Genomic DNA, 26,850 nt, shown 5'->3' with positions numbered 1-26,850 from the left:
CCGTTTGTTATTTTTCTGTATTACTGTGTATAACTTTTTTGCTTCTCTTTGAGTTCGTTTTTACCTTAGTCCCTTGTACCTTAGCCATCTGATCACCGTGAATGACCCTAGCCTGTTAACGACCTAGGTTTTGTCTCAGCCCACTGCACCGCAGCCATCGGATATCTCGTTTATGACCCTAGCCAGTTACCGACCTAGTCTTTGCCTCAGCCTTCTGATCTTATGTGTATGACCTAGCCTGTTACTGACTCCGATTTTGTCTAACCACTGAACTACAGATACGTTTATCACTACATTTTGTGCAGTGGATTACATAGTACCTAGCGTGACAAGTTCAGCTTTAAGTGAGAAACGTTGGTTTCCGATGAATTTTCACAAATACCTTCTGTTTCAAGCAGACAAAATTATTAGTGGGGGTTAAAGGGGATACCCCACACTTTGAAGACAAAATTATGTTTAGCAATGCTTTTTAATATAGGGCTTTTTGGTCTCTTTTTGCCCTTTATACTTTCCTAGTGGTTCTGGGTCACCATGAGGTATCTGGATATTTCCTAGTACTGGTCCAAGCCCTATGCCATAGAGCCATATCAATCCATGCCATGCACTGATGAGGACCAGAAAGTTTGAAACAATGTGTATGCATGTTGGATTTGTGTGGCTCTGTACAATCTATCAGCTACTGGCTAACTATACACCAGCAGTTCTTGATGTAAGCCTGGCTTCAGGGGCATAAAGAGATTATTTGCATATTAGGGAGTGATGCATCATGGCAAACTACAGTTGCTCACTTAAAGCTGCATTACTGCAAATACCTTTTGTTTTAAGAAGGAAAAATTACATTTTCCACTTAAAAGGATCCTATTGTTTGCTTAGTCTGGAATCGTATGCATGGGTTGAATAGCTATGCTCTACAAGTACACATATTATTCATATTCATGATCATAATGTGTAAATGCCAGATTTACTGCTTTGTACCATAGTAAATCATGTATTTGAATTGACAGTAGCTTGTATATCCTGATATTCCTGTTAATGCTTTCATGTAGGTGTACCAAGTGGAAAATATGTGCTCGGAAGAAGTGCCAGTGGTGCAGCAGCAAGACTGTGTGCGTGTAATTACACAGACCCCCACACCTCCAACACTCTCTCCCCCTGCACTTCCTGTCGGGAGTGGAGAGCAGCTTCCTGTGGATCACATCTTGCAAGGTAAAGATGCAAAACGCCTCATGGCCAGCGTGATACTGTCCGTGGTAACATCTTTAAAGACAGCTTGCTTCAAGTAGTTGCTGACTTTCAGACAGTGGATTAGCACTGAAGAGGAATATAGTAAGTATAATATGGTATGGAAGACATGATCCACCCAGACATGATTTTTCTGTTTTGTGCGGTTACTGGCAGATGCATGGTGGCACTCTACACAGTTCATTTGTATGTAATACAGTATAAAAATAATAAATAATTGCTAATTTTGGTAGTGAATGGCTGAGAGTGGGACCTTGACGGAAAAACAAAGACATAAACCTTATTAGTGGAATCTCAAAAATATTATTGACTGAATGAAATAGAGCCACTAACTTCAGAATAAGAATCTGCTTCATTCGCCAAATGTGGCAGGCGCCGCACCCAGAATTATTAGTGGTACACACGGCAATTGGCATGGTAAAAATAACAACATCTTAGTGCATTAGCAACAAAAACAACATACCGGTAACTTACGGAGGGCCTGATTCACAAAGCTTTTCTATTAAATTATCTCACCTTACTCATTAACTCACAATTTATCTCTCCTTAAATGACTTAACTCATGATTTACCTCTCCTTATCTAACTTAGCTCATGGTTTAGTTCTCCTTATCTAACTTAACTCATGATTTAGCTCTCCTTAGCTAACTTAACTTATGGTTTAGCTCTCCTTATCTAACTTAACTCATGTTTAGCTCTCTTTATCTAACTAAACTCACAATTTAGCTCTCCTTAACTGACTTAACTCATGGTTTAGCTCTCCTTAACTGACTTAACTCATTGTATAACTCTCCATAACTGACTTAAATCATGGTTTAGCTCTCCTTATCTATTTATCACATGAATTATCTCTCCTTATTTGTTTATCTCCTGCATTAGCACTCCGTACAGTTAAAGCGAAAAATAAGTAACCTTTGTGAATCAATCTCATGGTGTTGTACAATGAAATCAAACATAGTACAGACTAAACATATAGTTTGCATGGACACAAAGTGTACAATTGCAATAAAGTTGTCTGGAACAGCCAGATTGAACAGAGCTTTTCTAGCCAGAGTTAGATGCTTGGACTGGATTTTCATTTTAAGAAAAAACAGTGGAGGCACTGAGAGAGGAATAGTGTTTGAGAAATGGGAAGAGAGGTGGATGAGCTCAACATCAGAGTTCATGAAGAACTGGAGATAGTAGAGTAGAGTTTTATCATCCAGAAGGCAGTGGCACAAATGCAGGTGCCTAGGGCCTGGTTGGCATCCATGGGCCTGGGTAGCAGCTCCTCTGATACCCTTTACCAACATGTTACCAGAAAAGCCATGTGATATGCAGGAGAAGCCAAACCTGCTATCCTACAAAGTGCCCCTTTTAACCTTTATCCATCTATGCTGCAGAGGAAAGTGTTACAATTAGTCAGTCACTTTATGATGAGGGCATGCAGTAGAATGCACTAACAATACAAGTTTGATTCAGTCTACTGATGCTTACCACTGCTGAAATATCAGTCTGGCTACAACTGTCATTTATAAATAACTGGCAAAGATGAGCAGAGTGTAGTCAGACTTGTACACCAAAAGTGACCACTGGATATATATATACTGTATATATATATATATATATATATATATATATATATATATATATATATATATATATATATATATATATATATATATATATATATATATTCTCAGTAGGTTGATAACTGTGCTTTTTAACCAACAAACTTGAGCTTAATTCACCAGACCATTTCGGTAAAAAATAATAGGTTGGTAATATACCACATTCTTTTTTTCTGAATTCACTAAGCTTTTCACACATTTGGTATAGTTTGGTAATTTGCCAAAAAACATGGCTTCAGTTCACTAAAACCTGTTCAGTAAAATGTAGAAGCCTAACCAGCTGTAGAGCAAGTCTCTGCAGCAAGCTGTGTTCTGCTATGGTGATGTTCTCCCATTTTTGGCCAGGTTCTGATGATTCTTCAGGTGGTCTGCCTAATATATGAGCCTTCCTTTGCAAGAGCTGCATGTGGCAGTGTACAACAGTAAATAGCTTCCCCAGTGTTCCTTTAGAGCTGCATGCATGCCACTAGAGGGACCTTTCTGTGCACATCTGAAGTGATAGAGGAAAACCTCTATGAATTTGCCCTGCTCCTGTATTTTGTTTTGTTTTTTTACTTTCTGATGCCCCTGTTCCAATGGACTGAGGAGTAGGACAGAGTGGCTTCTACTATCTCCTTTGCCTGTCCAGTTTGCCAAATGACTGATTCTTAGTTACCGACAGCTCCAGGCTGGAGGTAAAATACCAAACATATCGCTTGTCTTACCGAATGCACTATTCATTGTGAATTGACATTTGTTGGGTTATTTACCACACAAGTCCGTCATTTACCTCACTAGTCAGTAATTTTACTTTTCTGTGCAGTAACATTAGTGAATTGATATTTGACAAACTGTTCAGTAAAATCAGATGTTTCCTACATTACCGAATGCGGTAATTCTTAGTGAATTGAGCCCTTTGTCTGTTTGGAACCTTAAGGTTCTGCTTAGAGTAGAGAGAAATCCTATACTAAAAATCTCAATGAGCAAGTTCATCCCAGGGAAAACCTACTATAACTGCCCAAGGGATATCCTCAGCCACAGCGATATGGAGCAGAGATTCTGCTCTCTCTGAACAGAACATTTTTTTAGATAGTAACACAGTTCTCTGATCACAGAGCTGATGGTTATCTTCTTCAGCACTTCAATGTTTTTCATGTTAAACGTTACTTATTGAAACTGAAATCAGAAGCTGTAAGTTTCTGCCTTTTAAAGCATGAAAGGTTTCTCAAACTTCTTGCAGTATGTGAAATCTATACTATGCTGTATGATAATGATATAGAAATGTATTAAACAATACTAACCTTTATAAAGTGCATTTTCTTATAATTCTTAGGTCTCCCATCTGTGGTGTCTTCAGTGAGTGCTTCGGTAATTAAGTCTCCTTTGGACTCTTCCTATGCCTCTATACCGGCACCTCCACTTCTTCTGCCAGCTGCTGCTACAAGGAGTAATAGTACACAGAAGCCTAACAGCATACCGGGACTGGATAACAAGCTTCCCCAAGCTATAGTGAAACCTCAGATTCTTACTCATGTCATCGAGGGATTTGTCATTCAGGAGGGTCTTGAACCCTTTCCTGTAAGCATTGATACAACAGATCTTCTAGCTGACCATTACAATCCATATATACACCTGTGCACGAAGAGGTGTCAAACGCTATATTCAGAACAAAAATGTTTTTTTTTTGTATGTTTCTTTAGGTGGATCGATCGTCATTGATGGTGGATGAGCCTGCAAAAGGCCAATTGCCATTGGATGAGCAGATTATGATCATTACTGACATGGAGTCTGACCTACAGAGTACAGCCAAACTTCCTGACAACTCTACAGACACAGAGGTGGATGAGCTTACTGCTGAGGGTTAGTCATTGGAAATGTTATTTCATTGCTCATTTCCATCTTTACATACTGTAAATTGATTTTGCACACTATACAACTGAGGGCTTAATAGATAACAGTGAAAATGCAGTATAAAAGCATAGTTTACTCTGGAATTCTGAGACCATTCACAGTTTTTGTTTATGATTAGGTTTGCTCTGTATTTACTGCTATATGATGTCTCTACAGATTAGTAGGACTCCATTTGCTGGCTATGTAATGTATGAATAGACCCCAGATACGCATGCAATATTTATTTATTTTTTTAATTTACTGTTATAGTCATATATACTCCTAACTCAATACAGTAGATGCATGTATCTAAAGGTCAGGTTAATTGACTGCAAATGAGTCCATGTATGGTATTACAAAGCTTTATTCATCGTAAACTTCTTTACATTCTGCTGGACAGAAGTTCTGCAATGGGATGCATAGTAAAGGCCAGGAGGGCCTAGAAAATAGGTACTGATTGAGATCTATGAATACCTGGGGCATATAAAAGACTGTGGACCTCACTTGGCAACCTTTTTCTCAACAATGCACAACCTAAACTTTGGGTCCTGTTTCTGTTCTAAGTTTTAACACACTGTGCTTAGCCTTTCTGCTTGTGTCCCACCCAAAAATAGTAGGCCATGTAAAGAATTAACTTGATTTGCCTTTTGCAGATCAGTGAAAAAAATGAAAAAGCTGAAGTTGGGTTTTAAATTGCTAATTCCAATATAAAGCCATTAGCCATATCAGAATCAGAATATTTTATTTTGCCAAGTACAAGCAGGCGGTTGTACCCGGAATTGGTTTTGGCTCATACAGGTTCAGGAAGGATGGTGTGTGTGGGGGGGGGGGGTGGGGGGGGGGCTGGTAATGTCCAAAAGCCTAGAGCCGAGGCCTATATACTACATATCCTGCTAGTTTTGATATACAATCTAGCAGGATGTGGCTTTATATTGGGATTATTAATTTACTCCATCTTACTTGTTTTTGTTTTAGGTATTGTAGAGCAGGGTTAAAGCCACTGTCTGTTTTTATTCATGTCGTTGTACCCACTGGAGTAAGTCCCTTCTCTTCCTTTTCTGGCATCACTGTGCATCAGCGCAGTAATTGAGAGGCAATGTCTACATCTGGGGAACAGAAGGACGATGTTGGTGGTGGGATTATTTTCCACTTTGGTCCTGATGCCTCTCCAAAGTAGATAACTCTTACAACGATTTGGTTTAGTTAGAGGTTTAAACTAAAACCAATGTACCAAGCTATTAATTTGCAGGGTCCATGCCCGTAATCACACTTGACTTTTTTTTACATAGAAGTCTTGTATTTATCCATCCACACTTAAGTAGGTACTTTTAAGTGAACTGTTCTTTGTTTGGGGTGCTGTTATTGTTTATTAAGTTAATGAGATGATATCCCTAATCCCAGTCTTACTGGTGTACCCCCAAACAGAAGTCTCAAAATCAAGGCCCAGGATCACAGTGCTCCCACCCAGAAGATGTTACAGTGGAATTTAGCAGGTGAGGTACAGGCAGGTAATGATATATCGCAAGAGTGCAAGTGGTTTAGCTAGGAGCCCTTACTTTTCTTATGACAACTGGACACCATCTGTTTGTCTTCTTTTGTGATCACTGCTGAAGAACAGATATGGTGATCATTTGGTAAGTTTTTTAGCATGTTTCATCATATAGCTGCAGTAAGCATTGTATTTTTTTAATCATAAATAATTCAAGCCTGTGAAAGTGCTCTCTGAGCCTGTTGCAGCTTTACCCACGCACATTGCAGTGATAAGGCTGCACAGTTAAGAATCAGGTGACAAGAAGCTACAGCTAAACCCAGAATAGCAGTGTAAGCTTATTGAATCTAACTAAATGCAATTGTATAAGATATAGGTTAAACATGGGATCTTTATCCATTTTAAAATTGTCTCAAGGGTAGCATTTGCAATTTATTTTCTTGTTGCCTAGCAGAATTACAGTCAGGTATAACATGTTATTAACTATACAGTATAACTATAGTTATTCTACCTGTCTTTGACTGAAAGTAATCCCATCTGTGTGAAAATCACAATTCCCCCTGGCAGCCACCACTTTGATTAATAATCTAGTATCCAGTTCAATCTGTAAACACTGCACCAGTATTTCCCAGAAGGTACAACTTTCTGTCAGTTTAGCTTGCACACAGAAGCTATAAATGAGCCTTATCTAGTACAGTCAGAGATACAATAACAAGCTTTTGGCACCCTGGAGAGCTCAGTGCCACTAAAGGTGCCCATACATTTACTCAATTACCGTTTCAGCCACTTACAAAAAAGTTAGTTCTCAGAGCTTAAACTATTGTCCAAAATCTATTGAAGCAGAAGGGAAATTTTGACTGTACTTCCACTTTAAAAGTAAATGCCATGCCCCCCCCCCCCTTCCTTTCCCCATGGTATGCCAGGTACCAAAATCATGCTTGAGTAAACAAATATTTTCTCTGACAACATGCATAAATATTATAATACAACTAGTGCTTCAAAAACCTTTTTTTATCAGTTGAATGCTGATAAGCAATAAGCAAAATATTGGCTAGTGTGTGTAATTAGAAAGCCTACTGTGCTATGTCATTTGGGACTTAAAGTGAACATGTGTCCTAACCCCATGAAATAAACCTAATCCATTAAACAACATTGCTGTCTGAAAATATTCCATGTCTAATTTCAGTGATATGTTGTTGTCATTTTTGTTCTTTTTTTTTGCTCAGACACTGCCCTTTTTTCATATTTTCATGGTGAAAGACTTCAGCTTGAGTGGTTAATTGTATCAGCCCCTTCCTCCCTCTGCAAGCTGCTTCCATTCACCAACTGTTATCAACTTTATTTATATAATACTGGTGACAGAATAAGTAGGCACCAGTTTAATTTATTAGCCTAATATATATGTTCTTGCGAGAGATATAAAAAGGCAGCCCAAGGCCTAGTGTGTTGATAGTATTTGTGCTTGTTGCCCATTACAACCAGTCATATTTCTTGCTTCACTGGCAAATCAGAACTGTGAATGGCAGTTGAAAGCTGGATAAAGATTTCAGTGAAGCCAACAGTACTTCAGACGTACACTAATGAAGTCATCATGCGATGCCAGGCATGTCCAACTCCAGTCTTTGGGGCCAAGGTCCTCACATATTTTTGGCACAGCTCAAATTAATTGATGGGACTGAATCAGGAAAGGTTTGGTTCATCAAGTAGAACACATTTCTCCCATGGATGGATGGATATGGGCCTCAAGGAGTGGAGTTTGACATCACTTTTAACAATGTTTAGTTAAAACAAAAATAATGGAGAGCGCTGGCACATACTGCAATCTTTCTTAAAGATAACTCCCTCTGAGATGCTGAAGGTCAGGGCACAACACATTTGCATTTTTAACCCCATAAGTGCTGTCTGCTTTTGAAAAACAAAACACATCTAGCACATTTTTACACAGGTTTGCTTTAATGAGGCTCTGTGACTAAGGCAATATCCTGGAATGGTATAATTTTATAAAGTATTGAAGTATGGGTTTAGTAAATACCCTTTAGGAGAGAGGAGGGGCTTAGTACTAATTCATAGTAATAGGAAGGAAAAAATAAATCATCTAATAACTTGCTGTTAGTCACCCACGACGTCCCCAAAAAGTGGTGTCGGCATTGTATGCAGCACACACCATCTTTCAGAGGGGACGCCATTCAAGGAAGATTCAGTGTGACAAAGGCTATCAGTGGTTCCTCCTTCACAGCTGTGCGAAAGTGGCGCAACCACGGCAGCAGGAGTGTTTGAGGCGCGAGAGACAACCACTCTCGCTCTCTCTCTCTGCAGTAACAGGCATGTTCAGGGGAGAATGTGATTGGCTGGCAGCCATTGCACACCTTTATGGAGACCCAGATTGCAAAAAGCCACTTAAAAAGTTTCCAACCCAAACATAAAAATCAAAATCCTGGATTTGGGAATTGCTGTAATGAACAGTCATTCTCTAGGAGCAATTGCTACTGATGCATGAGTTGATTGCTCAGCAAGCTAAATATGACTTTATTTCCTTTTCCCACAGAATGTGCTGATGAATTAGAATGTGAGATGTTGGAGTGTGAGTTTTGTGGCAAAACAGGATATGCAGACAAGTTTTTGAGATCCAAGAGATTCTGCTCGCTGTCATGTTCAAAAAGGTAATGTTTATGTTATGATAATTTCTGTTGAGACCAGAATCCCACCTGACCAGTCGTGTAGCTGGTCTTTGTACACATTATAAAAAGAGTACATTTCATTGGTTTATACATGAAGAAAAACCTAGGATCTGCTAAATGCATAACAGATTATAATAGCAATAATTGCAGGGTTATCTGGAAAATATTCTTTAAAGGCAGCGGTGTAGTTAGGTCATGTGTATTATGTGACTGGACAGGCAAAGTTTACTGAAAAAGCTTGGTAAGGCCTCTTAAGGGCCATACCCACCTCGCAATTTTGTCCAAGATTCTTGTGATGACTGGCAAATTTTTAAGCGACAAGTGATCATTTCCACAATCTACAGACGCCTGATTAGGTAAACGACACTTTGCAATGCTCTAGTCTAGATCTAGATCCTCTAGATTGTAAGCCTTTGGGCAGGGTCCTCCTCCTTTTGTGTCCTACCTGATCATGCACCTCCATTACTGTGAACCCATGCTATGCATCTGAGTGAACCTAACTTGCCTAATCTTTATGCTCCCCTCCAGTGACTAAGCATTACCTTGTACTCATACTGTGCTGCATGATCTGGTCTTTCTTGTATTCATGTATTGTCTTTTTGCTGTATGTCACCCCTAAAATATTGTCTGCAACCTAAACTAATGTCCAGCGCTGCGTAATATGTTGGTGCTTTATAAATACAATAAATAAATGCATGTCGATAACGCCTGTCACGGCAGATTGGATCTTTAAGATCCCTGATGACTCCAACGACTTCTGTGCAAAATGCCACAATGGTTTTAACTCTCATTTGTGCCTGTCATGTGCCATCGTGTTAAGTTGCATGTTCCCACAGGCAGGAATAGGGTTTGGGGAACCTCGTTCGATGGGAGGCGTCGCTGTGAGGTCCCCCACTCCATCGCCAGGTGAGTATTCAGCTTTACACACGAGAATCTGAAGGAGGTGAATGTATACTGCTTGTCATCTGAGCACTTGCTTGTGCTCAGCATTGGGCGATGGAGAGGCGGTGGCTCTACTGAGTAACATCCGATGCTCAGATACCACGTGTCACATGCTCGCTGACACAAGCAAAGTACAAACACTGCCATTTGGCTGCATGAAATTGCAGCTGAAAGGCACTTGTGGCCACAGCCAGCACTAATACCATACATTCATACTATCTACGCTTAGCCTTCACACTTTGCAGCTTTTGCACAAGCGTAGAGAAAACATATGCTTACTCTGCATCAGAGGAAATCAGGTTCCTGGAAAGCTTTTACTCATCACAAGCTAGCTAAACCAATATTTGCTCGAGGGAAAGTTCTAAAAATTCTTACATTTAAATTCCAGTTCTGGCATTAAGTTGCTAATCCTGTTTTAGTACTGTACAAATCTTTCATTTTATAATTAGTACCGCTCTATTTCAATGTACAGAAAGCTGTGAATATACAAAACTTTCAGTATGCACAAATTGCATGTACTTTTAAGCCTGAAATCTATTTGAAGTGCAGACTGCCCAGGGTTTCACTGTCTTGCATCAGAAAGTCGCTGCACAAAGCAGGAAGAATTCGTTCTTAATTTTCCACAAATAGGCTAAGAACCTGTTTAGATGGTGTTGTGAACGGTGCAGTTGCCCCTTCTGAAATCAGCCACCTGCAATGTGTTTATTGGCATTTGAAGTTGTATTTCCATAGTGCTTGACAGCTGTTAACAGACATTAGTTTAGAGCTTGTTAAAGCAGATGCAAGATGAAAAACTAACTATAACAAGTAACTTGTCTATATACAGTATCTTATCTAAAGTTTAGACTGCAAATCTAGCTGCTAACAGCTTCAACAGTATCTGATTATTCCTGCCTGTGATACAATAAGAGCAGCCATATTCTGTTTTTAATCATTACACACAGGCAAGCTGCTCTGCATCTCCACCCCTCAGCCTGTGAAAACTCCACTCCCCTCTCCTCCTCTCTCCTCTTTCGTCACCTCCCCCTTTCCTCTTAAATCGCTGCATGCTTTAGCACAGGGGTAGGGAACCTATGGCTTGGGAGCCATATGTGGCTCTTTTGATGGCTACATCTGACTCACATACAAATCAGTAGGGGTTGATTCACTAAGCTACACTGCTCAAGCAGCGCAGCTTAGTGTGGCAGCGCAAGTAACGTTTTCAAAGTAGTGCATGCTACTGCTGTAACATGCACTACTAACTTACTCTTGCTCCCCCCAAAACGAACAACTGCTCCAATTGTCCCACTCTGGACCCTGTCAGGTCCAGTGACTTTGTAGAACGAGATCCCCGCACTTTGATTGGCCCAATAGGCTACCTGTCACTTGACAGGCAGCCTATTGGGCCAAAGTGTGGGTATCTCATCCTACAAAGTGAATCAACCCCCAAGTCAGCTAGCTAATTGTACAAGCTGTTTTTGTATTTCTCTTGTCTAGCTCTTGGGGAAATTGCTGATGTTGCTGAAACCCAAGAGAAGCTGAAGACGTTTCTGACACTCCCGCTGCCCGGTGGATCAACTGTATACACATTACCATAGCAACAGGGACGTGAGCCCTACTGTCCCAGTTTGAAACATATTGTATGGCTCTTACGGAGTTACGTTTTAAAATATGTGGCGTTTATGGCTCTCTCAGCCAAAATGGTTCCTGACCCCTGCTTTAGCAAAAGCCTCCTCCTCCCCAGACTGAGCTCCCATGAGCACGTGCTACATGGGACTCAGAATGCCTAGGCGCTGTAGAAGCTGTGGGAGAGGCTTGTTTAGTTTATAGGGAATTAGGGTATTAAAACAAAAAAAAAGTATTTGGCTTGAAGAATGCCCTATAAACTATAAGGAGCACAATTATGCAATAAGTAAAAGTTCATCTCATATCCACTTTAAATTACAGCACAATTTTCACAACTACCGTAAGTGAGGTTGAAGCTTTTTTTATGGACAAACATGCAGGTTCCAGTCCTCATTCTCCAGGGCATTGCAGATCTGGAAGGTTGTACAGCCAGCCTGTTTGATGTCACAGCCGACTAAGGCATTTTGGAGGGAGGCAGTGAAAAGCTTTCTGAAGCAAGTGAATCTTCCCATCTGCATTGGTACTGTGGGTGAGAAACCTCAGACTAGTGAGGGTATTTTTTGGCACTACAACAAATGTTTTCAGGGGTTTGTATTTTGTTAAACGTACTTGTTTGCCTGCTCTAAGGGCCCTTTTTCACCAGCGCATGGCAGAGGAAAAGTAAACAGTTCAATTACAGTTGAGATAATAAAAGTCAGATAACAGCCCTCTCCACGACTAACTTAGTCGGAGACCTTTAGGGCCCTTTTCCACCAGCGCTGGCTAAATCGCAAAGACGCAAACCGCTAGCGATTTTACAATCGCTACGGTTTGCTTTTTAACATAGTTATCGCGGTAGGTCATTTCCACTATCGCGATTCGTTTTTGCCAGGAACGCGAACGCGCGGCGGAGCGATATTTGCCGCGATTTTGCTATGCAGTGCATAGCATAGCAAAATCGCGAACGTCGGGGAATCGCCGGTAATTGCGATTCAGCAATCGCTAGCGTTCAGCGTGAACGCTAGCGATTGCTAGTGGAAAAGGGCCCTAAGGCTGTATAATAATTAAGTGATAAAAGCAAGGGGAAAATAATGTGTGTGTTGTGTTACAAATCTGTAATTTGGTCCTGTTTCAGAAAGGATGCAAGTTGTGGAAGTTCTAGTTTTTCCCCTCCTTTTCCCTCCTTGGGCTAAGACTAGCTTTCACCCTGCTCTTTGTTGTACAGTAGCTGGCTGAAAACGAATTGTTTGAAAACAGCTCTTCTTATGCCCAACTGCCCACAGGAAATGTGCTGCTAGCAAAAATGTGATTTCTGGTAAGGTTATAATAATCATCATGTTAAAATACCTCATATCTTATATCCCTAAGGGCTTGTTTCCACTTGTGTGGTGCGAATCGCCGCGGTAAAAATTTGCATGCGGGTCTATGCGGATTTTCATGCAGATTTTCATGGATGACGATGTATGTGAATTTAACCATGGCTGCGCTGGTGTGTTTTTCCATTGTTTCTATGCGAATTCGCATGAAAATTCACATGACAATTTGCATACCCAACCCGCATGCGAATTTCCGATTAAATACATTGTATGCGATTCGCATAGCGGTATGCGGCATGCGAATTCTGATGGCTCTGCCATGCGAATTTTTTCTGCACAGAAAACCGCAAAGGAATCCTGACAAGTGGAAACAGTCCCATTCACTTGTATTGCTATGCGAATTTGCATGCGAAAAACGCATGCGAATTCGCGATAGTGGAAATGGGCCCTTAATCTAAAATGTTAAATAGAAGACAATACCCTGCCTCTTAGTCATGACCCTTACTCAGAGGTAAATTCTTTCTTTCAGTATTTAATATTCTACTTAAAGGACAACTGTAGCAAGAGGGATATGAAGGCTGCCACATTTATTTCCTTTAAAGCAATACTAGTTGTGTCAGTTGTGTTGCTATGTTGCTGATCTTCTGCCTCTAATACTTTTAGCCATAGACCCTGAACAAGCCTGCAGCAGATCAGGAGTTTCTGACATTATTGTCAGATCTGACAAGATTAGCTGCATGCTTATTTCTGGTGTTATTCAGACACTACTGCAGCCAAATAGATCAGCAGCACTGCCAGGCAACTGGTATTGTTTAAAAGGAAATAAATATGGCAGCCTCCATATCCCTCTCACTTCAGTTTAGAGATGGCCCGAACAGTGCGCCCGGCGGGTAGTTCACGCAAACTTCAGCTGTTCGCGTCCGCAGCGAAACGCGAATTTTTTTCCAAAAAGTTTGCGTTCGCATTTTTTCCATAGACTTTAATGGCACCAACTTTAAGGGTTAATAGCTAAGCTAATTTTTTCAAAAAGACCTTATAGTTTTTGAGAAAATCAATTTTAACCACTTAAGCCCAACTAGACGCACATTCTCGTCCAGTTGGGCTGCGCGCACTCCTGCGGGCCACGCGCGCTCTCGCAGCCAGCCGTTAGCCCAGCGTTCAATGAAAGGGATTATAGATCCCCTTCATTGATCGAAGCCCCCACAGAAAAGCCGACAGCGTCTCATCAGACGCTGCAATTTTTCTGAGTTTCAAAAAGTTCCCCGTCTTCATTCTTCTTCCTGGAAGCGTACGATCACGCTTCCAGTACTTTTTCACTGTGGCCATCTTGTGGCCAAATAGTAAAACTACACACACACATTTATTTTTTAATAAATAAATACATTTTTTTTACATTTTAAATTAGCTGTTTACCTCCCACACCAAAAATTACCCACATACAATTTTTAATACAAAAAAATAAAAAAAACTTACAATTTAAAAAAAAAACCATAAATAGTTACCTAAGGGTCTGAACGTTTGAAATATGCAAGTCAAAGGAGTATATTAATATATTTTTTTTAAATTATGGGCTTGTAAATAGTGATGGACGCAAATTCAAAAAATGTACCTTTATTTCCAAATAAAATATTGGTGCCATACATTGTGATAGGGACATAATTTAAATTGTAAAATAAGCGGTACAAATGGGCAAATAAAATACATGTGTTTTAATTACGGTAGCATGTATTAATTTCAAACTATAATGGCCAAATCTGAGAAATAATGTTTTTTTTCATTTCTTTCTTAATATTCCTGTTAAAAGGGATTTAGAATAAAATAATTCTTAGCAAAATGTATCACCCAAAGAAAGCTTAATTGGTGGCGGAAAAAACAAGATATAGACCAATTGATTGTGATGAGTAGTAATAAAGTTATTGGAAAATGAATGGGAGGTGAAAGTTTCTCAGATGCAAAAAATAAACAATCCTTCGGGCTTAAGTGGTTAAAGATCTCGTACTGAGTGTGGGAAATGTTTCAACCACTGCCAAATTTAGCGGTTAATAGCAAAGCCCCCTTACATATTAGAAACTCCAAATTTGCAGGGTCAGTAGAGGGGGCAGTGACTGCAAGAGGACATTTTTTTTTCAAAAAGACCTTATAGTTTTTGAGAAATCAATTTTAAAGATCTTCTTCTGAGTGTGGGAAAGTTCAACTGCCGCCAACTTTAGCGGTTAATAGCAAAGCCCCCTTAAATGCCAGAAACACCAAATTTGCATGAGAATGTTAAGTACAGTGGGAACAATAGGAAAAAAAATTCAAAAAGACCTTATACTTTTTGAGAAAATCGATTTTAAAATTTTAAAGGAAAATAGTATACATTTAAATGCATAAATGACAGTTCTTAGGGAAACAATTCCTGCCGAATTTAGCAGTTAATCGCAAAGACCGCTTAAATCCTAGCAACAGTAAATTTACAGAACATGTTAAAAAGAAACAATATATATATATATATCTATATATATATATATATATATATACATATATATATATATATATATTTGACGTTGGGTCCCCCCTCCCGAGCCTCTTTAACCCCTCGTCACCCATGCAGGCTGGGATAGCCAGAATGCGGAGCCCCGACCAACTGGGGCTTCACACCCTGAGCTATACCACCCCCCATGGTCCATGGCATGGGGGGGCTCCGGGGGGGAGGGGCAGCCAAGCCTTGCCCTCTCCCCCAAGCCCTTGTCCAATCCAAGGAGAAGGGACTCTTCCCCACCTCCGGTTCCCCTAGGAGGAGGTGGGGCAATGACTCCCTGGGGGGTTCATGGTGGCATCTGGGAGTCCCCTTTAAGAAGGGGACCCCAGATGCCAGCGCCCCCCCCCCCCTCCCAGAAGAAATGAGTATGGGGTTACCCATTACCACAAAGGGGTACATGAAATAAAAACACGATGATGAAAAAAGTCCTTTAATGTTCTTAATTAACCAGGAATACTTACCTGTACCTCCTGTATTTCCTCGGAAATGTCCCACGCCAATATCCTCCAATCTTGGGATCTTCATCTTGATTAAAGATCACCGCGCCCCCCCCCCCCCCCCACCGCGCAGCTATACTAGTTAGTATAGCAGAGAATGCGTCCGCATAGGACACATAGCGCCGGCTCCCGCTGTCCTCCCCGCCTCCTCACCTGTCTCCCTCACCTAGCCTGGCACCTGGTGCACCCATCCCCATTGGTCTGTTAAAGAACCAATGCTGAGCCTTGGTGCCAAAATTTAGACGCTTTTTCAGCTATACAGTTTAGTATAGCTAAGAAAGCGTCCTATGCGGACGCATAGCGCTGGCTCCCGCTGTCCTCCCTGCCTGCCTTCACCTGTCACCCTCACCTAGCCTGGCACCTGGTGCACGCCACCTCCCGACGAATCGCTGCATATACCTGCCACTTTTACCTGTCACTACGCTGCCCCATCGCCGTAGGCTCCTCTCTCTGCAGTCTCTATGATGGCAGAGTGCTGACAGCCGGTCAGGAGCCGCTTTCATTGGCTCCTGATGCTGTCTATCAGTAGGAGCCAATGTGATTGGCTCTCCGTGATCACGCAGTCAGGAGCCAATGAAAGCGGCTCCTGACCTGCTTACAGAGCTCTGCCATCTTATAGACGGCAGAGCAAGTGAATTGCGGCGGGTGCAGAGCGGCGAGATCAGCTGCATAGTACTGCATCGCTCCGCAACCATTTAACATGTATGCACTCCCAAAAGATCTGTTTCTTTACACACCCTGAATTCATGACTCACTGGGCCCAATCCAAATCACTTTTTCTCTTAAGTTTTTTCTATGGGATAATTTTTCATCTTTGTTTAAAACCACTTTTAAACTTTTTTTTTTGCGCAGTGATCCAGCACTTAAAGCGGATCTGAGATGAAAAAGTAACTATAACAAATAACTTGTCTATATATCTTATAGAAAATTTAGAAAGTTTACACAGCAAATCTAGCTGCAAACAGCTTTAAAAGTTTATGATTATTTATTGCTATGATACAATGAGGGCAGCCATGTTCTGTTTGTCACATTGTCACAGGCCTGAGGGCTGGAGATGCTATCAGCTTATGACACTGTGGGAGGCGCCCCTATATTTCAATTCATATAATGTAAAGATAATTGATCAGAGGTAAGAAAACTGCGTCTTACCTGGTATGAAGACTCATACACATTAAGGTAGTAGAAATCAATTTATTAAGCACTAAGGACAACGCGTTTCGCGACCAAGGTGCTGCTTCAGGTCAAGTTAACGTGCTTTGGAAAAAATAGAACCGTCCACCCGGCTTCCTGTAATTGCTCCTTTGTCCCCCAACCCCCCCCCCCCCCCCTTGCATTCCCACTCTTACCCCCCTCCTTCCCCCTCTGTCCCTCCCCCTCTCCCCCCCCCCCCCCCGTATTGTTTCCCTACTCTTCCCTACTCCCATCTCCCTCCCCTCCCATTCTTGCATGTACTCATACAGTTGTTCTCAACATCATATATTCACACCATATATCTCTAGCCCTTGGATAGCTTACTAGGTCTTCTATCTACACCATGTCGGACGGATATAATATCCCAATTCCGTTCCTGCAGCTTTCTTACCTCTGATCAATTGTCTTTACATTATATGAATTGAAATATAGGGGCGCCTCCCACTGTGGAGTGTCATATGCTATATATTACCTCACCACGTGAGGTCACACCACCGTAGTTATACAGTGGTGACTTTTCTCCCAGGAGCAGCGACCCACAAGGCCAAGTGGAGACGGTACTTCTCCACATGATTTGATGGTGGTTGCATTCAAAAGCAACCCAGAATTGTGAGTATATTTTCACTACAATAGACCAGCTCACACAATGATAATACACGATATTGGGCTCCCGGTGTTCCTGTGTCTTTTTATCTTTACTAGTGATGCTATCAGCTTGCCTGTGTATAAATTCAGTCCCCTCTCCTCCTCCCTCCTCCTCTGAAATCAATGGCTAGTAACCTCCTCCTCTCATAAGCCCCTGCTACCTGGGAATGCGTGCCAAGGCTCTCTGAAAAGCTGTGGGCAAGGCTTGTTTAGCTTATATGGAATTAGAGTATTAAAAAAAAAACAAAGTATTTGGCTTGAGGAACACCCTATAAACTATATGAAAGGAACACTATTATGCAATGAGTAAAAGTTTATCTCGGATCCACATTCTCACCTCTACCTTTCATCTTAGCCATCTACTTACAAGATGGCGCCGAGATAGGTAGCCACGGCCACAGGGCTCCGGCTGTAACTGCTTTTATTCCTATTTGCTCTGGTCCCCTCCTGGCCATGGCACACTGCAAGAGCTTCTTCCAGCTCCCCCACTCCATCGGGGCAGTGTGCGGTGCGCTGGCTCCCCGGGTTCCGGCTCCCCAGTGCTTGCTCTGAGGAACTGCTCACCATCCGGAAGACCCAGCTGATTCACCCCACGCGATGGCCGCTGACGCTGGAGTCGCAGTGGATCCAGACTCCACACCAGCTGCGTCGCCGCTGAGGCCCGGTACACCGGCTCTCCAGGACCCTTGACCCAGGCAAGACCATCGGCACCTCCCTATCACACCGGCAGACACCCGGGAGGGCAGCCGTCCCTGAGCTCAGCGCCCACGTGTTGCGGATCACATGGCCTACTGTACCGCCGCTGCTGAGGAGACCAGGAGCAGGACGCCGCCAGCATTGCAGGAGCAGCTGTTTCAGAGTCGCCATGGCGGGAGCTCCCTCCGGCTCCCACTCCATCAGAGGTGGTGCCGTCTCTGTGCTGGGCATGCCTCTTCTCCCCATAGACATTCAGGCCAGGTCTCCATTCAGGACAGGCCAGCTGTAACCGCTGCCAATGTGCACGTGTGCAGGACACTCTGGACAGGTCAGTTATTGCAGACATGAGGGGGGGGGGGGGGGAGGATCAGCACCATCACTCAACACGCTGGCTACAATGCACGAGCCAAGCCACCGCTCCAGTCCTGGCCTGCAGCCCTTAAAACAGCAGCCGAGCAGCAGACAGAGGCCTCAGGCGGACCAAGGTCCAAGACCTTGTATCTCAGGTCCCCACTGCAGGCTGCAAGGCCATTGCAGCCCTCCCTCCCTAGATGCACTGCACCACAGCCAGCCATTCCCATGTCAGACCACCTGAGCCTAATCTTTGCATTTATGGCCATGGGGAAAGAGGCACGGCCAGGCTTGTCGCTTTCCACCATTAAGCACCGGACAAGGTCGTAAACCTAAGGACTAAATTTCTGCAAGCATGGCCTGGATTGTTGTTCTCCACCAATGGGGACCCTCGGACTCTCTATCTCTTATCGCTCTTTCTTATCGTTCTTTCTCTCTCCTCCTGCACTTTCCAAGACATGCGGTGGAGGGTCTGTAATGTGCTGCAGAGCAGTTGAGCGCCGCACAGCGTGTAGCAGTCAGCTCCGCTCGACATAGCACTAAGACGGACCCATCTAGTCAAATGCATTGTGTAATGTGCAACATGTAATGTATGATGATCTCTGCTTGTATATCTTTGCAACTACGTGTATATTTCTAAAATTTTTGCTGTTACTGCACCAACGCCGACCCTGTATGTGCCAAAAATTATTCCGGGTACAACCACCGTTGTACTTGGCGAAATAAATCTGATTCTGATTCTGAATAAATCTGATTCTGATTCTGATACTCTGGGCACATGCACCATTTAGATGTTACTTTTCAATTTACTTTCTGTATTTTTATGTCAATCTCATGCCACCTATTCAATAACCCACAGATTGCTATTCCTATTCCAAGGAGACTCTCCCCAACTACCTTTCCCCCTAGTCACAAAATACGAAGTGTAAACTCTGCAATAAGCTGTTAACTCAGAAATATAGGAAAGGGCTGTACTATCTTCACTTCTTTATCTTTACATATCTTGTTATAGGCCCTAACAGATCTACTTGCTTTATCCAGCTTAAATCTATAATTAACACATTGGCGTGCAAACAAAGTTGTAATTGTAGCAAATAAAAAAAAATCATGCTGTTCCAAAACTCTTTTAGTAGTTTAATGCCCGTTTTTTAAATCTGTCCTTTGTTTATTCCTATTCTGCTTTCAAATCTAGAGCCTCTTTTTGTGCTTAGATTGTAGAGATATTTTTTTGTAGGAAACAAACAACTGAACAATCAATAGTTCACCTCAAAATGACTGTTTTTTTTTTGTACGCTAGGATTTTTTTTTTACATTGCTTAGTAGTCAATGCATTGGTTATGACATAATTTAAATGAGGAAAGTTACTTCTAATGTTTTTACTAAAGTACGCTAGTGACACAAGGGCACAATTGTCAGGATTTCCTTTATTTTCAAAAAATGTCCCGTGAACAGCAGTGGCACAGTCAACTGCAACAGTAGTGTGCAGTTAAGTAGTCCAGATGGCCAGCATCTTTATATGACCCCTTGTGGGGGTTCAAGGGGATCCACTAGTCCAAAACCCGGGACAGCTACATAGGAAAAAGTAATATAATGCATTTTACTCAGAGACACATGTACATTTTGTATGTATGCGTACACTTGAATTTTACATTCCAGCATTTTTTGTGATAGCGGTCCTTTAACTCTAAAGGCTGTGCAAAGTCCCTACTAAGTTCCAGCACCGAGAACAAATCTGCTAATTAATCTGCTATTAAGTGTCAACAAATGAGCAGGTCTTAATACATGTGTATTTTTGACTGGTACAACATACTATACAAATAGTTGAGCTTCAGATCAACAATATTTATCAATAAAGGCAATAGAATAAAATACTATGCACCATTTTCATTTTGTATTCCATTGTATAATTTAAGTATGTATTTTGAGCCTGCGCAGTACAGCCCGGAGGACGTCCGATGACGTCAGCGCGCCGGCGTGGAACGCACAATGGAGCGCAGAAGAGGCCCGACCTGGCCGCCGGCCTGGTCGGGTCGGCCACCGGAGACCACCGGGAGCCTGCGGAGTGGCGCCGAGGGCACCTCCTGCCTGCCACGGGCTGGAGGAAGCCCCAGGTAAGTGGATTCGGATTTTTATTTTTTTCCAACTGTCCCTGAACCTTCCCTTTAAGCAGTACCATTCCTCCTTTATGACTGCTTTAGATACTTAGAAATAGATACAAGAACAGGTGCAAATGTGAACATTGTTAGAGAGGATTTTGGAGAGGCCTGTCTCATACTTACCTCAGATGGGGGAGCCACTGGATTCTAATGGATCTGTCCTCCTCTGTCCTGACTATCCAGTGCTGAAACCACAGCCAACAAGGATGTCAGCAGTTTTGCAGGTGCAGTAGCACCTGCAACATTTACCTTCCCCATCTCCAGTGCAGGCGCGGTAGTGGCTTTCTAATCAGGCTCAGGCAGAGATAACCGAGCTCGATCAGGCCAGCTGTACTGTGCGGGCCTCCCCAGTGTTAGGGGGCTTTAATCGCTGGATCCCCGGGACAGAGGAGGATGGGGGAGGCCTTACTACAATCCAGAGGCTTCCCCCTCCCATGGTAAGTATCCCCCAATCGGGTTCTTTTGTCTTACAGATTTTCTTTAACAAAACAAGGTCCAATCTTCAACTGAATTTTTCATGGTGGACTTTCCTGAGGAGTGTTAATGTTTATTTAAAGAGAACCTGTACTGAGTAAAAATATTTAAAATAAACACATGAGGTAACTTCAAATGAACATTACAGAGTTACCTTGCCATCAGTTCCTCTCAGAAGCTCACCATTTTCTTCTGACAATAATCCCATCCAGTTCTGACAATATTTTGTCAGATCTGAAATATATCAGTTGCTGTCAGTAAAATATCAGTTGCTGTTAGTTATAGCTGAGAGGAAAACTGATGTACCAGGTAATGTCCATGTTTCCCTATGGCTCAAGTGGGCGATGTTACAGTTTAACTGTGTGCTGACCAGAAAGCTGTTATGGGTAATGGCTATTTTCAAAATGGAGGACGGAAAATTCCCTTGATCACAGTGAACAAACAGGACGCGGGACAGGAGAAAGACACTGAGGAGTAGACTACATGGAAGGTAAGTATGACTTGTGTATGCCTATTTTGACTTTTTTTTTCAGTACAGGTTTTCTTTAAAAATGAGGAATAGTTTCATAACAAGAGAACACGTTATCTGTGCCAAGAGAAATAATTAAGACTGTACACATTGTTTTATGTTTAGTTCATTCATGTGCTGTAATGCAAACCACTGCCTACAAAACTTGTAGCAGTTACAAGAAACAGAAGGAAAGAGAACCCTGCCCTTAAAGTAAACCAGAGCTGTGAATAAATTAAGATTTGATACTTACCCGGGGCTTCCTCCAGCCCCATAAGCAAATGTGTCCCTCGCCATCCTCCCGCAGTCTGCCGTTCAGCCGCGGTAACCGGCTCAGTCGCGACACTCGGTGCCATCTGCGCATGAGTGGGAGGTCTGCGCATACGCAGAAAGCACTGACTGACGCGACTGAGCCGGTTACCAGGGCTGATTGCGGCTGTACAGCAGACTCTGGGAGGATGACGAGGGACTCACAGGTGCTTATGGGGCTGGAGGAAGCCCTGGGTAAGTATCAAAACTTACTTTATTTGCAGCTCTGGTACACTTTAAGAGCTTACAGTCTAAAAAGGGCAGGGAGGAAAGAATGGGTAATGCAGTTAGTAAACTGTTTCAGATGGTTGTGAGTTCCTGTGTCAGATCCTCAAGAAGCAGAGTTTGCTCACTGGTTGTAGGATCTATCCCTATAGAAATGTCTGACAAGTTGAGATTAACCTCCCTGGCGGTAAGCCCGACCTACGTTTTTTAATAAAATTTGAATATAATGCTTCAGCTAGCACTTTGCTAGCTAACAATGCCCCCCAAGTCCCTCCGGTCCCCACCGATCGCCACCGTTATACGTACCCCCCAGGGATCCCGCGATGGCGCAGCCTCTCAATCAGCTCCAGGCTTCGCTATGGGGGGGATCGGGACTGCACATGACGTCATGTTCAATCGTCACCATAGCGACAACTGAAGCTAAAGGGTGAAGATGCGGCTCTCGCGGGATCGCTGACGGGTAAATATTGCCGGCGGCGATCGGGGGGATTAGAGCAGTGCCGGGGGACTTGGGGGGCCACAGTTAGCTAGCAAAGTGCTAGCTTAAGTATTTTATTCAAATTTTATTTTAAAAAATCCTCCCGCGGACGCAGCATCTGAAACTGCGTACCGCCAGGGAGGTTAAAGGAGAACACTACACAGTATTGTTGACTGAAAATTACGTAGGAATAACATTTGAAATGTATATTTATCATTTTTCTTGTACTTAAAAGGTTGTTAGCAGCAAAACTTCTGAATACAAATCCCCCCAAAAAATCACATTGAGAAACAATAGGCTGCCTGGAAGAACTTATTTTTGCTGTTGGAACAAGAGGTAGAGTAAATGTTCTAGCAGTTCATATAAGCTGAGGCTAAGTCACAGTAACATTTCAGCTGCAGGAAAAGCATATGTAAGTGATGTTTCAAAGCGGAATTATAAGGAGAAATTAGGAACTTTATGGATGTCTTGGTCATGTGTAATCTTAAAGGTTTTAAGGATTGGAAAGTGACAAAAGAAGAAAGGAATTCCTGAAGAAGGGAAAAGCTTTTGAGAGCTTGTGATTGGAGTGCTTTCTGAAAATTAGCGAGGTGATGTATGGAGGTAACAGATTGTGGACAACATTCTAAGCTATAATTAGAGTTGGAACAGCATTCTCTGGTAAACTAACAGCCAGTGGAGATCTTGGGTTAGAGGAGCAGCAGTTGAGGGGCGAGAAGAGAGGCTGACGAGTAGAGCAGAAGAGTCCATTTTGGGATGTTTTTAGGATGAAGATAATCCAAATTAATTTGCAGATGAATAAGTAGTATGATAACATAGAATCAAATATTATCCTAAGCAAAGCATTTTAAGGAGCTAAGGTTATTGAAATGTAATTTACATTTATTGTTACTTCATACACATTAACTTTGTGGAATCCATCTTCCAGGTACAATGTTAATGGATCAAAACGTCTGGGGCACTTCAAGGCTGAGAAAACCAGCAGATGGGGCAGAAAGGCAGAAGGACATTTGGGGAGGCGTGGTAGGCGACCTCACAATTCTGGAGGATCTGTCCGAGACCACTACCTAAGACAGGTTAGCAGAGACTAGAAAGTAATAACCACAACCAAGGAATAGGAATTTTTTGATTGTGCCTTAATGCTTCACTTAATACTGTACATTTGCAATGCAGCTACCCTCCAACTATTCATGCAGTGAAGAGGCCTTACAGTATTCACAGGAGGATTTCATTCCTGCACCTATGACAACACGGCTACGTCGAAAGAGTGAGAGAGAACAGGAACTACATCTACTTCAAGCAAGAAATACCCCTTCACCCTCTTACATGCCTGCAGATACCCAAACAGAACCATCTTTGTGGACAGTTGAAGATGTCTGGGCTTTCATACATTCTTTACCAGGTGACTGGGGTCTTCTATCTTAAGTATAGCAGTGGGGCTCTCGCCTTAAGCTGGTCATATACAGTAGGTGAAAAACAACAAGTGACACATCCAGAGGTGGTGTCAGAAAAAGGTGGAGGTGTATTTCAAAGAATCATTGTGGGGAAAGCTATAATGTATAAAAAGATTTCTGGGGTTATTGCTACCTTTTACAGTTGGGAGTGATGGAGGATGTCACAGACATCTATGTTCTTATAAGAAATCTTCTTCTATAGTTCTGTCACACTACAGGATAGTAAAACCAGTAGAGAATGATTAGTTGCTTACAAGAAAGGAAAAAAAAACTGTTGTAACAGTACACACAGTGGTGGATTTCAGCTTTGTTTTCTGCTATCATATTATTACTGAGGTTTTCCACCCTTTAATGGTTCATGCCTTATTCCACTTAATTTCTAAGGTTGGTTCGGGAAGCTGACATATTAAAAGCATTCAGTTTAAAAGCAAAATCATTCTGTTTTGGCAATTCATAACAAGGTATGTCTCTGCATACCTCAATTTTATTGAGAATATCCACATTTCATACAACCACAAAACACAAAGGAACTGTATGTACCGTATAAACTCGAGTATAAGCCGACCCAAGTATAAGCCGATGCCCCAACTTTTACCTAAAAAAGTGGGGAAAATGATTGACTCGAGTATAAGCTGAGGATAAGCAATGCAGCAGTCTTATGGTGCAGAAAAAGCATTGTTTTGAGAAAGTAGTTGACTTGGAGGGGGTAGAATGTATATATTCGGGGCAAACTGCCAGATTGGAATGGTATGTGTAGTTGACATCTGTGCCCCTGCCATTCAAAAGTACATACATGTGTCTTATACCGATTACATTTTTATAGTCACAATCTTACTGGAGGTAATATGGATGAAAGTGCTTTAAATGATTGCAAATGAAACCTATGTGGGCAGCATAACACCTTCAGAATTACTGACTCAGTATGAACATGTAGATGAAGTACTTTAAAATGAAATAAAGATTGAAGCCACACATTACTCTTAGTTTAGGTCTCCTTTCAGCACAGTGACCCAAAATAAAGTGTCCCCCTAGCATGTGCAGCATATGGCCCCCCCCAAGTGCACCTCCCACCGCAATATGAAGTCCGGAGGTGCGTGGTAATTGCTGTGTGCTCTTCATCATGTGCAGTGGCCCGAGCAGAATTTGGGAGAGCTGTGAGGAAACGCGGAAAGCCGCCGCGTGTGCCAAGAGCTAGGCGGCTGACTCCGCGTCCTACGCGGCGGTTTGCACGCGTCTGGGTGTGTGGTGGAACGCGGAAAAGCCGCCGCATGTCCTGACAGCAAAGCGGCTGTTTGCATGCAGCAGCGTGTGCTTGGTGTGGCTGGGTCTGTTAGTGCACTTAGGCAGATGGAGAGCTATGCACGCGCGGACCTGAATCCAGGACCTTTATACTAGCAGGGGAAGTGTCAGCTGATCAGGAAGGTCAGCTGATTCCTGCAGGACTCATGATTGGCTGAATGGTTCGGGCGGGGCAGCAGTGTCCAGCAACTATATATTCTGCTGCTTGGTCAGTTGCTGGTTGCCTGTCGTTGCGATCACATACGTGGGAGCACGCAGACCCTTAGTCAGATCCTTAAGTGTGCCGGGACCAGCTGGAGCTGTAATCCTACACTTAGCTAGATTCTGTTGATAGCTTACAGTACTAGTTTGATTGTGATTATCTGTTATGACTTTCTGCCTGTCTGACTACTCTCCTGATATCTGATTCTGCACCTTGCCTTTCTGATACTCTGTTGCCGACCTCCGCTAGCCCCTGACTCTGCCTCTGTCTTCTGATCCTGTACTTTGTTTGTCTGTGAGTTGCCGACCTGGCCTTACCGACCCTGAGAACTATCTCTATCGCTAGGAGATAGTTCATGCCTTGTATGTGCTGGGCTCTGCTCCACAGGGCTAGCTCTGTATGTGCTGGGCACCTGCTTCACAGGGCCAGCTCTGTATGTGCTGGGCACCTGCTTCACAAGGCCAGCTCTGTATGTGCTGGGCACCTGCTTCACAAGGCCAGCTCTGTATTCGCTGGTCACCTGCTCCCCAGGGCCTTCCTGACCCTGAGAACTATCTCTATCACTAGGAGATAGTTCATGCCTTGTATGTGCTGGGCACCTGCTCCACAGGGCCATCTCTGTATGTGCTGGGCACCTGCTCCACAGGGCCAGCTCTGTATGTGCTGGGCACCTGCTCCACAGGGCCAGCTCTGTATGTGCTGGGCACCTGCTCCACAGGGCCAGCTCTGTATGTGCTGGGCACCTGCTCCACAGGGCCAGCTCTGTATGTGCTGGGCACCTGCTCCACAGGGCCAGCTCTGTATGTGCTGGGCACCTGCTTCACAGGGCCAGCTCTGTATGTGCTGGGCACCTGCTTCACAAGGCCAGCTCTGTATGTGCTTGGCACCTGCTCCACAGGGCCAGCTCTGTATTCGCTGGTCACCTGCTCCCCAGGGCCTTCCTGACCCTGAGAACTATCTCTATCACTAGGAGATAGTTCATGCCTTGTATGTGCTGGGCACCTGCTCCACAGGGCCATCTCTGTATGTGCTGGGCACCTGCTCCACAGGGCCAGCTCTGTATGTGCTGGGCACCTGCTCCACAGGGCCAGCTCTGTATGTGCTGGGCACCTGCT

The 26,850-nt window shown here is 43.0% G+C and overlaps 1 protein-coding gene across 12 annotated transcripts in view; it reads left to right on the top strand.

The window, feature by feature from the left end:
• PHC3 (polyhomeotic homolog 3) overlaps positions 1–26,850 on the top strand; it is a 118,472-nt gene that overhangs the window by 71,222 nt on the left and 20,400 nt on the right. For 11 of the 12 annotated variants that reach the window (XR_011031383.1, XR_011031381.1, XR_011031380.1 and 8 more), the window contains 6 exons: positions 1,047–1,206; positions 4,164–4,408; positions 4,531–4,690; positions 8,755–8,869; positions 23,709–23,856; positions 23,954–24,182. Coding sequence is in view for 8 of the 12 variants with exons in the window: in XM_068280993.1 (XP_068137094.1) it covers positions 1,047–1,206; positions 4,164–4,408; positions 4,531–4,690; positions 8,755–8,869; positions 23,709–23,856; positions 23,954–24,182 (1,057 nt within the window). In the remaining 4 variants the exon portion in view is untranslated. Of the gene's footprint in view, positions 1–1,046; positions 1,207–4,163; positions 4,409–4,530; positions 4,691–6,145; positions 6,214–8,754; positions 8,870–23,708; positions 23,857–23,953; positions 24,183–26,850 lie in introns of those variants that run through there. The other variant, XM_068280994.1, reaches the window with a different exon arrangement.

This window comes from Hyperolius riggenbachi, chromosome 4, assembly GCF_040937935.1.
Source record: "Hyperolius riggenbachi isolate aHypRig1 chromosome 4, aHypRig1.pri, whole genome shotgun sequence".
In the NCBI taxonomy this organism is placed as follows: Eukaryota; Metazoa; Chordata; class Amphibia; order Anura; family Hyperoliidae; genus Hyperolius; species Hyperolius riggenbachi.
This window is presented reverse-complemented; position numbering and strand designations above follow the sequence as displayed.